Here is a 15861-nt window from a genome sequence, read left to right as displayed (position 1 = left end):
TGCTAGCAATACTTGAGCTGCGTAACACTATTCAAGCCGTTAGCTGCATTTCTAATAAATCCAATGAACTTTTAAAAAAATTACCTACTGGGGCACCACCTTGCCTTAGTTCAGTGGTGGCCACAGACCTTTTGGTAGAAAAAGCTTCTGATTTGGTCCTAGGTAACCCTCTAATCGTACAATGCCCTCATGAAGTAGAGGGTCTCTTGCTATGTCATAGGACACAAGCTTTTTCAGATGAAAGGCTGGCTAAGTATGAAATACTCCTGTTGGGTAATGAGAATATAACTCTAAAACACTGTATAACCCAGCTACACTGCTCCCTAACTTACCACTTTCGGGGGAGCCATTTCATAACTGTGCTTCTTTAGTTGATATGGCTGAGAAACCCCGGGATGATCTTTTGGACACACCTTTAGAGAAGGCTGATATTGTCCTCTATATGGATGGTTCTTCATTTATGAAAGAGAGGACTCATTTCACTGGAGCTGCTGTAGTTTCTGATTATGACACTGTCTGGGCAGCTTTTCTACCTTCCCATTTTAGTGTGCAAGCTGCTGAACTTGTGGTTCTTACACAAGCCTGTAATATAGCCAAAGGGAAGAGTGCCACCATTTTTACTGACTCAAAATATTGTTTTGGAATTTGCCACTCAGTGGGCATGCTTTGGCTACAAAGAGGTTTTTTGTTTTTTTGTTTTTTTAGTGAGGCAATTGGGGTTAAGTGACTTGCCTAGGGTCACACAGCCAGTAAGTGTTAAGTGTCTGAGGCCAGATTTGAACTCAGGTACTCCTGAATCCAGGGCCGGTGCTCTATCCACTGCGCCACCTAGCTGCCCCTACAAAGAGGTTTTTTAACATGCCAAGGCCATTGCTAACAGGGACCTTATCAAGGATCTCCTAGATGCCCTGAAACTGCCCTCTGCTCTACCTATTGTACATTGCCCTGCCCACACAGGGAATAATGATCCTGTTTCAAAGGGGAATGCATGAGCTGATTCTGCAGCCAAGCTTGCTGCTTTAGAAGCTCCTGAACATGTATATAACTTCTGACCTTCTGAGGATGTTCCTCTCAACCTAACGTATGATGATTCAGAAGTGGAAAAATGGAGAAAGAAATTTAAGGCAAAACAGATCAATGGTGTCTGAGTGTCTCCAGAAGGTAAGCCACTTCTTCCCCAAAAATTCTATCACCAGGTATGCCCCTCTATTTACACAAAAGGCCATTTTGGTATACAAGGCATTGTGGACTCTATTAAGAGAACCTGGATAGCACCAGGTGTGACTAACACAGCATCTCGAATCTGCTCAGGCTGCACCACATGTCAATCTTATAGTCAACATGCTTTCAAGACCAAAGCTTATAGAGGACATCCTCTAGCATATACACCCTTTGAGCACTTGCAAATTGACTATATCACAATGCCAAAGGCAGGACATTATAAATTTTGCCTTGTTATAGTTGACCAACTCACTCGGTAGGTGGAGGCATTTCCCAGCCCTCAAGCCACAGCTGCCTTTGTGGCCAAGACTCTTCTTAAAGAGATAGTTTGGGGTAGCTCGGTGGCGCAGTGGATAGAGCACCGGCCCTGGAGGCAGGAATACCTGAGTTCAAATCTGGCCTCGGACACTTAACACTTACTAGCTGTGTGACCCTGGGCAAGTCACTTAACCCCAATTGCCTCACTAAAAAAAAAAAAAAAGAGAGAGAGAGAGAGAGAGAGAGAGAGAGATAGTTCATCACTTTGGCCCACCAGCCCGCACTGATTCTGACAAAGGCACACATTTTACTGATTTGGTTTTATCCCAAATCTATACTTTCTTGGTAGTAACTCCAAAATTCCACATGCCCTACCACCCACAAAGTTCAGGCCAGGTTGAACATATGAATAAAGAGCTTAAGATCATGACTGGCAAATTATGTACTGAAACCCATCTGAAATGACCTGATGTTCTACCACTGGCATTATTCTATCTATGCAGAAGACCAAGAGGAGAACTTCATATATCTCCTTAAGAGATGCTTTTTGGTCACCCTCCTATCCAAGCTAAAGCTTTTTCTCCAGTTTATACATCACTGGTGGGAGGTGATACTTCTGTTGCCGCCTATATACAGCAATTACAAACTAGGCTAAGTGAACTTCATGAAGCAGTAGTTGCTGTACGAGCTGGTCCTTTAGATTTTTCCTTGCATGATTTAGGTCCTGGAGACAATGTATATATTAAGAATTTTCAGTGAACCAGAGGGACACAGCTCACTTGGGAGGGATCTTATTGGAGAAAAAGAATCCTGGATTCATTCTTCTCATGTAAAGCCTGCACCATTTATAGGTAAAGAAATTTCAAATAAAACTCAAGTAGACACTAAAAAGCAAAAAAACCCTAACAATAGCACCTGTTAAAGAACAGAGAACCCTAACAGAGCCCAGGGACAATAGAAAGTTCCCATTTGATAATCCTACTAATCAGTTACATGCTTTGGGACTCGGTTTCATAAAGTATTGGGAGATGGAAATTGTCTTTTTGGGGCCCTGGGGGAATCAGCTGGAAGGCCACCCTAGAAATCATCTCAGACACAAACAAGAAACTGCTGCTTATATGCTTAAGCATAGAACTAACTTTGAGTCTTTTAGGATGAATGACCCTCCTTTTGAAGAATATGTTGCTGAATTGAGACAACCGGGAATGTGGGCTGACAATGATATGATTGTAGTTCTGCTAAACTCAACCAGCTGAATGTAATCATTCATCAGTTGAATAAGCCTCAATGGCAAATCTGTGGCACAGACAAAGCTGATGCTAAAGAACTCCGCATTTTCTACCATAAAGAACATTATGACAGCATTAGAAAAATCAATGACAATTCAGAAACCCCTGCCACTTTGGTGTGTAGAGAATTGGGGAACCAGTTAAAACGATGTGGTATACCCCAAAACTCTAGCAGCATAATAACTTAATTTTAACAAGCTTTTCCTTCTGCAGGTAAACTACTGAAGCATATGGCCTTGTTTTCTGGCCTACCTCAATCTCCCTCACCCTTTTCCCCTCCCCCTACTTAATATTTGTTCCTTGAAACCATCTTTCTTTTTTTTTTTTGCTTTTTGAAAGGCATTGAAAAGGCCTGGAATTCACCACATCTTTGAGTTTCCTCATGAGCACAAAAGGATGCTTAGCAAATTTTTTGCCTTTTTGTTTTTGTTTCTTTTGCTTTCTTTTTAACTCAATTTTGTAAACTAAGTGAATTTTAAGTATATGCTGTGGGGCCATTGGGCCTCAGAAGCTATCACAATTTTTTTTTGAAAGAACCATGGGTTTGATGAGTTTGTTTATGGGATTATGTTTAAAAAAGGGGTTATTGAAACCTATTGCTTGATTTATCAATGAAAACATTGAATATTGACTCTTGCTGATTGAAGTTTTATTTCTTTTTGATAAATTGATTATCACTGTAAGTATCTGTTATTGTCATACTAGAGAGAGAATTCATGTATAAGATGTGTTTACTTGCTCAAAGAAGATTATGTAATAATGTCTAAAATTATCAGCTATTTACATTCATTTATTTTTTATATGTCATTATACTCTGGGGATGGTTTGGAATTATTATATATATTATAAGTATATTCTCAGTTATACAGCATAACATGCATTTTTACCATCATACTGTCTTTGGTGAAATTAATATGAGATTTATGAATTATGGAAACTTATCATTTCAGAGACTAACTGATCTTACAGTGAGCTTGATGCAGGCCCTGGAGAGAATATATATATATATACAACAGGAGGAGAGATGGGTACACGTAAGTCCATGGTTTGCTTATGATGGCAATTGCTGGACATAGTCCAGTTTCTTCCTCTCTCCCTCCTAAAATAACCTAGTTTAACTTAACTTGTTTTCTTTTTCTTTCACTCATTCTGATGGCATGGTCAGAATCCATCCACCTTTGGCCTAGCATAATTGCTTGATGTCTTAGAACCATGAGATGTGGTATGGTAACCTTTCCATAACATTTTCAGGTGTCATGGACACATTACTAAATTTGGCCTTGAACCAGACACATGGTGGTAAGAAGTGTTATAGATTGTATAACTAACTGCCTCAACTCTGTATTATATGGGTATAAATCCTCCAAAAGGGGGGGAATGTAATATTATATTTTATATATATATATATATATATATATATAAAGTTTGAGTATGAGTTATATTTTGAAGAATTCTCACTGTTTACTTTGTTCATTGACAATGCTATGTTAAAGATTAGTAAAGATCCAGCAGTTCAACAGCTAAAGAAGTGAGTCCAGAGAAAACCAGAGTCCAGGCCAGAGTCCAGCTTTCCAGACCAGAGTCCAGACCAGAGTCTAGATTTTTTTTCTGATGACTCCTCCAAGAAGACAAGATCTCACAGACTTCAAATGAACAGTTTTGTTTTGTTGTTTTTCTTTTTTTTTTCCTTCTGTTATTATATACACCATTTGTAACATGTATTCTCTGCAGAGGCCCACCCTCTGCAGGCCAGTGTCAAAGCGCCTGTTCTTGAGGGACCACCCCTCTGGACAAAATTTCCTCTTTTTTCTTTTTCCTATATTGTTACTTACTTATTGTTTGTTAGCATAGGGTGTGTTTCATCAAGAAACACCCTGTTCCTCAAAGAAACAAAGGGGGAAATGTGTCAAGATAATGGAACTCAGGGGATCACCTGAGATTGATCTGGGCTGATTGAGTTGGGGAAGAATGACTATCTGGTGTACTAGATTGTAAGCAAATCTGGCTAGTACTTAAGGGTACTTTGACTGGTTTACTAGATTGTAAGCACATCTGGCTGGTACTTAAGGGTACTTAATGAATTTGAATGACACTAGCCAATCAGCTTGAGGAAGCTCCCATTTCTGGGAGGGGAGCATGAAGCAGGAAACGGATTTTGGTGGAGTGTTCTTCCTCTTTGGCTGTGAGACATTGGCATGGTGGCAGAGAACTTCAGAAGTGGGAGATTAGGAAGGTTAGGATTACCAGGTTATAAGAAATCTGTTCTTAATCTTTTTCTTTTACTCTCTTTCAATAAACCTTAAAAAAACCAAAAAACCAAAAAACCCTAAACTCGTTTATCAGTTATTTTAGTCAGTTTCCCCCCCCCAAATTCAGGGGGGGGGACAGATTAGAACCCACATTTAGAATTTTAAATTATACACTACAATGTGCAAGGCATAATTCTAGATGCTAGGGATAAAATAAAAAGCTGAAAAATAATCCCTATCTTTCAAAGAGTACACATTTAACTTAAGCCATGACACCTCCATATTTGATCTTTGAAGGAGATTTACAACATTGAGATTTGTGATCCTGTCATGTTTTTCCCACTATAGTTCACTATCTCCAGTAGATAGCTAGCATTTATATAGCAAATAAAGGTTTATATAACACTTCAAAATATTACCTCAGTCATCATAACTGAGGTACAAAGAGATCATTGACTTTCCCAGGACTCCACAGCCAGTGTCTAAAGCTGTTGGCTAAATTTGAATTCATGTCTTCCTTATTGTCTTACACTCTTCTTTACAGTCTATCACTATCCAAAATACTACCTAATTGCCTCTTCATGTCTTCATCTCTATCTATTTACATATGTACACACACACAGTAAGTGAATAGTCCATACTTACATAGCCTTTTTCATAAATTCTAAAATCTAGACCCTACAATTTAGGTCCTGTCTTCAAACAACAGCCCACTCCAATCTAAGGAAAGGAATGGGGGAAACTATAAGCATAATTTACCAGATCAAAATTACAAATAAAAACATGATTTTATTGATAGGTGCAGATAAAGCTTTTGAAAAAAACAGAATCCATTCCTACTTAAAAACACTAGAAAACACAGGAATGCTTTGGAACCCTGGTTAAAATAAGTTGTATCTAACTTAAACCAGGAGCAAGCATTATCAGTATTGGGGATGACTGAAGTCTTCCCAATATAATCAGGATGAAGTTAGGATGTCAACTATCACTACTATTATTCAATATTGTTTTAGAAATGGTATCTATAGCAATAAGACAAGAAAAAGAAATTTTAGAAATAAAAAATAGGCAATGAGGAAAAGAAATTATCACTCTTTGCAGATGATATGATGGCACACACAGAGAACTCTACAGAATTAACTAAAAAATTGGTTGAAACAATTAACAATTTTAGTAAAGTTGCCGAATATAAAACAAACCTACATGTCATCAGCATTTCTATATAATAACAAAAAAAATCAGCTGGAAGAGATAGAAAGAAAAATACCATTTAAAACAGCTGCAGAAAATATAAAATATTTGGGAGTCTATCTGACAAGACAAATCCAGTGATTATATGAACACATTTATATGACAATTATTATATGAACAAAATACTTTCACACAAATAAAGACAGATCCTAACAATTAGAGAAATATTAATTGCCCATGGGTAGGCCAAGCCAACATAAGAAAAATAACAATTCTAACCCAATTAATTTATCGATGCAGTGCCATACCAATCAAATTACCAAAGAATTATTTTTAGAGCCAGAAAAAAAAATAACAAAATATCAAGAATATAAAGGGAATCAATGAAAAAAACATATGTAAGAAATCAGCCTATTAATATAAGTTTTTAAACTACATTACAAAGCAGTAAGTATGAAAACCTGGTTCTGTTTAAGAAATATAAGTGGATCAGTGGAATAGATTATATACAAAATACAGAGTAGTAAATGACCACAGTAATCTATTGTTTGATATATCCAAAGATCCAAGCTTTTGGGGCAACAACTCACCTTTCAACAAAAATTGCTGGGAAAATTGGAAATCAGTTTGGCAGAAACTACTCAGAGAAACACCTCACACCATATACTAAGATAAGGTCAAAATGGATAAATGATTTAGACATAAAGGGTGATATCATAAGCAAATTAGGAGAGCACAGAAAAATTCACCTGTCAAATCTATGATAAGGGAAGTGTTTATAACTAAACATGGTATAGAAAGAATCACATGAAGTAAAAATGGACAATTTTGATTATATGAAATTAAGAAGGTTTTGCACAAACAAAACTAATGCAACCAAAATTAGAAATTAGGAAATTAGGGGATATTATTAGAGCAAGTTTTTTTAATGAAGTCCTCATTTCTGAAACATTCAAATAACTGAGCCCAATTTATAAAAACAACAAAAAACCCCAATATGAGCCATTCCCCAATTGATAAATGATCAAAGGATATGAACAAGCAGTTTTTCAAAGAAGACCAAAGCTACTGATAGGCACATGACAAAAAAATTATCACCTTTGATCAGAGAAATGTAAAGTAAAAGAACTCTTGAGATACTTTACATTTATAAGAGGGCTAACATGACAGAAAAGAGATCAAGGAAAGGGAAAAGAACCAATATAGTAAAAAATATTTATAGCAGCCCTTTCTATTGTGGCAAAGGCTTGGAAATCAAGGGGATGTCTGTTGATTGAGGAATGGCTGAACAAGTTGTGGTATATGATTATGATGCACTACTATTGTGCTATAAGAAATGACATAAAGTGGCTTCAGAAAAGACTGAGAAGTCTTATATGAACTGATATAAAGTGAAATTAACAAAACTAGGAGAATAGTATATGCAGTATCAGACACATAGCAGAAACATGCTTTTCACCACCAGAAAGAGAACTGATAGGGTAAAGATTGAAGCATATTTTCTTCTATGACTTTTCTTTTTTTTTGGGGGGGGGGGAGCAGTGTCTAATGCAAAATCTTTTTTTTTTCCCAACATGCCAAAAATTGCATGTGAAAGGTGAGCTTGTTGGAGGATTGGATATAGTTAAGGAATTGAAAAAAAATGGTGAATCGTTGCCTATCTAGAGAAGGAAAATTTGCTGCAAGTCTGAGAAAGTGCTGCCAAAAGCATTTCATGAACATGGAACAATTCATGAGTTAATTCTGGGAGATAAAGGAGTAGCAAACGACTTCTTTAATGCTTACCCACCTCTTTCTGTCTTTCTTTCTCAAGGTCAAGTTAAATGTATAGATTTACACTATTTTCCACCCCAGTAGAATGCTTTCAACATCTCAAAATTCAATTAAAATGAGTGTGTCAAAACAAAACAAAAAATACCTTTACAACATGGAGAGGAGCAGTAGGAGGACAGAGAATTTGGAACTGAAAATGTATTTTAAAAAAAGACAAAAAATAGTTCCTTCTATCAAAGAGCTCATAGTATAATGTATATACATACATAAACACACATATATAAAATATAAAGATGATTATTGGTGGTGATGATGATGATGATGAATGGGAACTAATATGATAAATGGCCAGTCATCTTTTTAACTATTCCAAAATAATTTATATAGTAAAAGTAATATTATTGGCAAAATCTTATTAATCAAAAAAAAATTTATGTTTAAGCATAATTTTGTTTAGTATTTAAATATTAGTGCATTTATTTTAAATGTAGAAATAACTAAACAGTACAAGTAACATTATTTAGGCCTAATTTCATCTTGGTTAGGTGGTCTAACAATGAATATTTAGAATTTTCTCAGTCATTGAACAATTCTATCCAGGATTGGGGAATAGGAAGCAAAATACATAAAAATGTACTTTAGTTAGGAGTACTATGCCAGATCCAAAAAATCTTATTTTAGCAGAAATGACATTTGGAGATTTAATGTTTTCCAGGGTAATACTAAACTTGACCTATAAAAAGATCTTCATTCCATTGACTTCTTCAAGCAACCTATAGCTTCTGACCTGGAACTCTAAAGTCAAAACAAGTATCTGAACTCCAAATAAAACAATAATTACCTCCAGTATTTATCTTACAGGATTGGCACAAAAGAACTTTTTAAAGATCCTTTTTATCCAATGACCTTCAGATATGAAATGATCCATATCAACCTCATCAAAAAACAAATAAAATGTTTTAAAAATAAGAATAAGAAAACCGTCAACTTACAATTGCCTAGAGAGACAAATCATACAGGTTAAATATTTCAAGCTAGATGGGAAAAATGAGAACTAAGGTCACAGAAAACCTAAGGAACATATCCAGAAGCAGAATTGATTTCAGGTGTAGGAGAATGATTCATTTACAAATGTCACTGCCTTCACAAGGGGTCAGAGTCTTGTTGAAGAAACTCTAGGCTAAGAAAACTGCAGACTACTCAGGAAGCTATTTATTCCCTTTCTTCCCTTTCCCCTTCTGTCCATACCAATTTAAGTAGGCAGTTAAAATTGAAATGAAATTATTTTTGTAAAAACATATTAAAAGTGAAATCACTAGAAACCAATCTCCTAACCAAATGCCAGATTAATTGAAATAATAGCAGAAACACTGCTATATACTGATTTTTATATACAATATTAATTTATTTAATGTTTCTTTGCTATGAAATAATAATAATGATAATAAGATAATAATCTGATTCAGTACCATAATTCTGTATTTATTTTTGAAAAGACCATGTAAGCAATAAGCATGACATGTTTGAAGACTGCATAGTTATTAAGAAAACAGAAAAAAAATTACAGAAACTCTAGTATGAATCAAGCCTGCATTTTAAAAAATCTTCTTAGTTCTGGAATAAGCAATATTAATTGCATCATTCCTAACATTATCTTGTAGGCTTTTAAGTAACTGGATCAATGTTAAATTATAAATTAAATAATAGCTAAGAGGATAGCTGGCATTTATATAATGCTTTAAGTTTTTCAAAGGGATTTACACAGGTTACCTCATTTGATATTCTTAACAACACTAGTTGCTATTATTATCCCTATTTTACTGATGAGGAAACTGAGGCTGAGAAAGGTTAAGTGACTTACCCAGAGTCATCCACCTACCTATTAGGTATCTGTGGCAAGATTCAAATTCATATCTCCCTGACTACACTCCCAGCACTCTATCCAATGTGTCATACTAATTGCTTCATGTCCATTTTCCAGAAATATGAAAGTGAATTTTAATAATGACAATTTAAACTATTTGGCCCTTTAGGGCCATGAAGCACTTCATATAAATTGGCTCATTTGATGTTCATAACAATCCAATTGTGCAGTTATTAGTACCTCCCCTTCTACAAGAGAGGAAGCGAAGCTGAATGACTCAGGGGAGTTTGAGTGTCCGAGAGTTCAGGTCAGCCCTAGAGATGGATATTTTGGAGTCATTAACCTAGAAGTAACATAAAGCTCTGAAATTAAATGAGTTATGTAAAAGACGGAATAAAGAGAGAAAAGCAGAGATTGTCTGTGAGGAACACTCACCATTGAAAAAGAAGGCAGCATAGGTGAGAAAGGAATTAGAGTTTATAATGGCAGTAGGAGAACCAAATAGTTCCATGTTATTGACAAAGGAGAGATAGATGTCAAGAATGAGGGGAATTCATCAGAAGTAATATTCACCCTGTTTGCTATCTAAACTCATAAAATGCATTTATTCTATTTACATATTGCTGTGGGTCTATTGAGTGGTTTACATTTCCCTATGCTGAAATGTGATTTTGTCTTTACATTAGCATCAATCTCAGTTGTTTGAAGTATATGTCACTTCTGGCAATGGTGCTTCTGCTAGGGTTGCAGCTGTCACATGGGATGAAAAAAGACACTATCATGCAGATGTCTACATACAAAACACTGGAGATCACTTTAGCTGTTTTAATCTGATTCAGATGTACATAATGAAAAATTCTCAATCATTGAATAAAAATCTTCCAAATACTTAATCCTCTACTATTGTTCTATTTTCTGACAGTTCAAATATCTGAGTTGCTAGTTTGGTAAATGATCCTAGTCTGTCCTTTAGTCATCTCATCCCATCCATGTGCAGAAAGTAACTCCTGACAACATGAAGCATAAGCAGAAAGGAAGAAAGCAAAAGTCCATTGAGATTTTTTTCTCCCTGATCCCTACTTTTGTTCACCCTTTTATAAATAATATGGGTGATCATTCTCCCATTCCAAGGGTAAAGAACAAGTATGTTGAAATACATTGAACATTTTGTAGAAATACCTGGCTACAGGTTCTTATAATCTCTGCAAAGTTTGAAGAGTAGGGACTGTAATTATAGAGAAATATTAGAGATATGAAAAGAATTAGGTACTTGTATAATTCTTGCCCATTTCTAGGGAAATTGTACCACATATCTAGGTGGAAATAATTATAAATATAAGGGATAACAACCAAATCAAACTTGAATGTTTAATAAAACGCATCCTAACCATGATGACAAATTTTACTTTTGACCAGTAGCTAGAATGTATAAGAAAGATTCTTATTCACAAATAGGCAGAAAAAGGCAGAAAATATTGATTTTTATATTTTGATAACCTCTTTGTGCTTAAAGTATTTTGCTTCTCTTTTCAAAACAGCTTGTACCCTATTTTAGGTGTGTATTCTTCCCTTTGCACCATTATCTTCTCAAATTCTAATATTGAGTTCTTTTTATATGCTTAGACATGCTGTTTAGGAAAACAAGATGATTTTAAAAGTTTATTTTCTTATTTCAAAACTCAACTTTTTTGGGCAAAATTTATTCAAAGCAGAGTAAAATTTTCAAGATAATTAAATTAACTTTTCTATTTATATAAATTTATTTATAAAATCAATATGTTCCTATATTTAAAGTAATGAAACTAATCCATCTCTAATGATAATTCTAATAATAATTACAAATTAATCTTTTTTAAATCATGCCTCTTAAATATAAATACTTATAAATGTTAAAGAACAGGAAATCTGCTCTATAATTTCCCTTGATTTACTATTCACAAATTATGAAAATATATTCTCATATACTAGAATGGACCCTGCCTATTGGGAATATATTTTCCCCATGAAAATGTGTTTTCATTATTGAAAGACAGAATATTCTAAAACATGAAATAAGGCACCGCAAAAAGCATTTGTTAAAAAATATTTTTAAGAAGGAAAAGGAAGAAACCAAAAGGTTGAATAACTTACAGTTGTATTTTATCACTTGTGGTTCATCCTTTTAATTAAAAAAAACTATTTTAACAGTAGTTCTGATTAATTTGAGTAAAGATTCCTTAGGAAACCCTTAAAATCAGTTTTATAATTTCTCTTACTAAAATCATAATAAATTATAGACTCTCACGGCATATGTAAGTAATTTTTAAAGTACAAGAAATTCCATCACCAAAAGCAGTAGCAAATTGACTTTGGGGGCAACAATTAATCTTCATCATTGAATTAAATACCCTCTCACCTTTTCCTAATTTCTGAATCCACAACAATCTGCCGCTTCTTTTGGGGAGGTGATGGTAGCAGCTCCTCTTTGGCATGCTTTACCAGGATTTGTTCCCTTGTGGTCACCATAGTTACAGTTTCCATTACGGTTGTCTGTGTTAGAGATGTCTGAGTGGTGGTGACAGCCTGTGAAATCTGTGAGAAGTATTGAAACAGAGGTCACACATTGCTAGAAAGACTTCTTAAAGTGGCAATAGAAAATAATGAGAAACTGCTCCTACTTGTTGGTGGAATGACCTTAAGTTAAAAAATAACATGTTGTATTTAAATCAAACTGTCTCATGTGACTTAAGTTACATTGGATAAAATAACTGGAGAAGGCATTATCAAAATTAGAAATATACCAAGTGTGTTGTGGTTTTTTTGGGGAGGGGATTAGGGCAAAATATTGTTCTTTCAAAATTGTGTACACTCCTTTGATCATACCTATGTCTTTAACATGCAAATGGAAAACTGGGAATGGCCATTAGTCATTCTTTTAGGTTTCCACAGAAACACCTCTCCATTTTTCTCAGTTGTCAATAATTAGAATTTATTTTCCTTCCTCCCTTCCCTTTTACCTCACCAGTGCAGATCCCAATGATTCCTGGGAATCCCCCTTTTTCCTTCATCCTTGTCTTATTCCTCACCACCACTCACTGTTAGTTGGGGTGATTCTATGATACAAACACAGAGTACAGATACAGGTATAGAGGTATAGAGTACAGACAGGAAAGGGGAAGGGAAATAAGGAAACACAGGTAAATCTCTGAAGCTACACTTGCCTGTTATTGCTATTACCCCCAGTCTGAGCCCAAACCCCATTACTTGGCTCAGAGGCCACCCTAGCTTCTGGGATGAAATGCCCAGCGGAAACACTGTTTAGGTGTTTCTCTGAAGTAAAGGCACTAAACTAGGTGAGGGTGGAAGAATAACTACAAAACAGACTTTTCTCTCAGGAATTTACAGTTTAATGAGGGAAGGAAATTTATACAAGTAGCTAAAATACAAACAAGAATGAGATAATTGTAATAAGGAGCAAGGCAGAGAATTCTGAGAAATTTGAGGAGGAAGAAATCAAATTCATTTGGGAGACAAGGGGATCAGGAAAGAATAGTATCACAATTGAATCTTGAAAGAAGGGAAAAACCTTAATAGACAAACGTGTATGAAAGAAGTCCAATACTGGTATAAAATAGTAATTATGCAATGAGATCAAGATTCCAAAGACTAAGTTGAATGCGAAAGTGGGGTCCAAATTGGTTGGGGAAGTAATAGGATATGAAGCAAAGAATTAGGTTAGATTATGAAGGGCTTCAAATACTATTATAACCACTTGCAGCTTGATTTCCCTACAGAACTGTAAGGAAAAGATAGAAGATTATGGGGACTTTAGAGTTTTCTCATTGTTACCAATAAAAATCCTCAGAAAATCTCAAAAGGATAGGATTTGTTTTAGTCAGAGGAGAGGAAACCTGGCTGGAATAAATAGGTGATAAGAATGGAAAAGGAAACAGAATAGCCAATCCCTGAGGTTAACTGCTACAGCAATCAATTGCCCTCTCTTAGAGCTCTACTTAGCCCTTGGGCTTCCTTATAAATATACAGCACTATACTTAAGTTACTCAATTCAATACTGCAAGTCTGTCCAGTATTTTCAGCATGGGGGATCCCTATCTGACACTGATTGTAACCCTTCTAAAATTTAGCAGATGATTTTAAAGAGTTCTTGTGTCCAAAACCTTTATCACCCCATAGACGAACTAATTAGTCTGGTCCCAGGTTGACAGACCCACAGTTTATTAGCAGTGTGTGGCAGTGGTTCCAGAGATTTTGCTATCTCTTAGAGGAGCCTAAGATCAACTCCCCATATCAATGAGGTATCCAAAGAGGATTTAGTGATTAACTTCAAATAAATATTAGAAAAAGCAGCCTTTTGCAGACTGTTCTGAGAACCTAACTACAATTTACAACATTGCTTCCTGTATTTTAAGCACCTGACTTAAAAAATTTTAGAAGACAATTTGTACATTAATTGGAAACTTCCTATAGAGTATATGAAGAAGATATAGAAGTGTTAGTGTTATATTTTCCAATAATAAAATAACTTTTGTTTTAGTTTAAATATCTCCAGTTTCTTTTGTTAAATTATCACATTTTAATGAAGTGAAGTTTCTTTTAAATGGATTTGCTTTTGAATCAAAGTATAATTATTATTGTATACCATGTGGATTTTTAATATTAATAATTCATGTAAATAAAATCATATCTTAGGAAAACAAATCATCCATCTTTCACTTTTAAAATAGCATTTTAACAAATAGTTAAATTTCTAGTTGAAAGAATATAAATAACTTAAACTCATTGTAAAAGCTAATAATAAGTAACTTGCTATTGCATTTATGTGTCAAATCACAACTCCAGTGCTCAGATCAGTGGATAATACATCTTTCGGATTATTACCTGGAAGCCTTCTTACTGGGCTTATATTCATGCTCCATAACATCAGTGTTTTAACGCTGATCGTAATTCAAAAGGTGATAGTGAGCATAAATGTATCTGTTAGAAATTAATGATTGTGTTCAAATGTTTCTAGAATCAAAATTTGTTACTACTTCTATATGACAGGAAAAATGGAAAAGAAGTATTTTTTTCCTGCCACATAATGTTAAAATGCAGGTACCATGAATGGAACTTAAAAAATTTAGGGAAGGTAAAAATGAATTAAAATATTTAATGTAGATCCTCACCTCAGACTTGCTTTCTCATGTCACTGAATATAACAGTACGAACTAATTGCAAATTTAGTCAAAGGTAAAATAAATTATTTCGTTTATAAAGATTTAAAGTGTGCTTAGTCATGTATTCATTGTTTCATTCATTCATCCATTCATTTATTTATTTTGGATTTCTAAGGTTGTTTTTTTGTTTCTTTTAGGTTAGTTTAGCCCAGGAGAATGAAGTAGATAGAGTTTATTTAGATTGTGGGGAAAATGTTGGCAAAATTTCCCATTTTATATTTATTGGACAAGATGGAGACATGTGGGTTATGTGGCAGTACATTCAGGTGGTTGAATGGTCATACCCAAGATCCAAGAGTAGCCTTTTATGGTTCCATGTTATTTTGTAAGGAGATCTTCAGTGGAGGGTACCAGGTGTCAGTCTTTGGTCCTAAGTTAACATCTTTGTAAATGACTGTATAAAGGCATAGTGTCAAGCCTCTCTAATTTGAAGATGGAACAAAGTTGAGAAGACTCACTCATGCAATGAATGACAGAGTTAAGAACTAAAAATTATCTTAGCAAAGCAGAACCTTGGCTCAAATCTATTTTGATGAAATTTGATAAATATGTCTAAAGTCTCATGCTCTTTATTCACAAAAATAATTCCACAATTATGAAATAGGGAAGACATAAGTAGACATAATTTCTCTGAAAAAGAAGAATAGGTGAACTGTAAGCTCAATAAGCTCAATATCAATTAGTGGTGGTATAGGATGGGAGATAAAAAAAAATAATGTAAATTTAAATAGTACTAACAGAGTTCTAGTGTCCAGGACTATGGAGATAATAATTCCTTTGTACACTGGCCTGGTCAGATC

General features: G+C 34.7%; 1 protein-coding gene across 1 annotated transcript in view; it reads right to left on the bottom strand.

The window, feature by feature from the left end:
* The window catches only part of DMD (dystrophin), a 2325391-nt gene that overhangs the window by 1601206 nt on the left and 708324 nt on the right, over positions 1-15861 (bottom strand). Inside the window, 1 exon segment of the mRNA XM_043994767.1 lies at positions 12241-12416. Within this exon segment, the coding sequence (XP_043850702.1) occupies positions 12241-12416 (176 nt within the window).

The sequence above is a fragment of the Dromiciops gliroides genome, chromosome 3 (genome assembly GCF_019393635.1).
Source record: "Dromiciops gliroides isolate mDroGli1 chromosome 3, mDroGli1.pri, whole genome shotgun sequence".
NCBI classification, from domain to species: domain Eukaryota; kingdom Metazoa; phylum Chordata; class Mammalia; order Microbiotheria; family Microbiotheriidae; genus Dromiciops; species Dromiciops gliroides.
The sequence above is the reverse complement of the archived record's forward strand: the minus strand, read 5'-3'. Positions and strand labels throughout refer to the sequence as shown.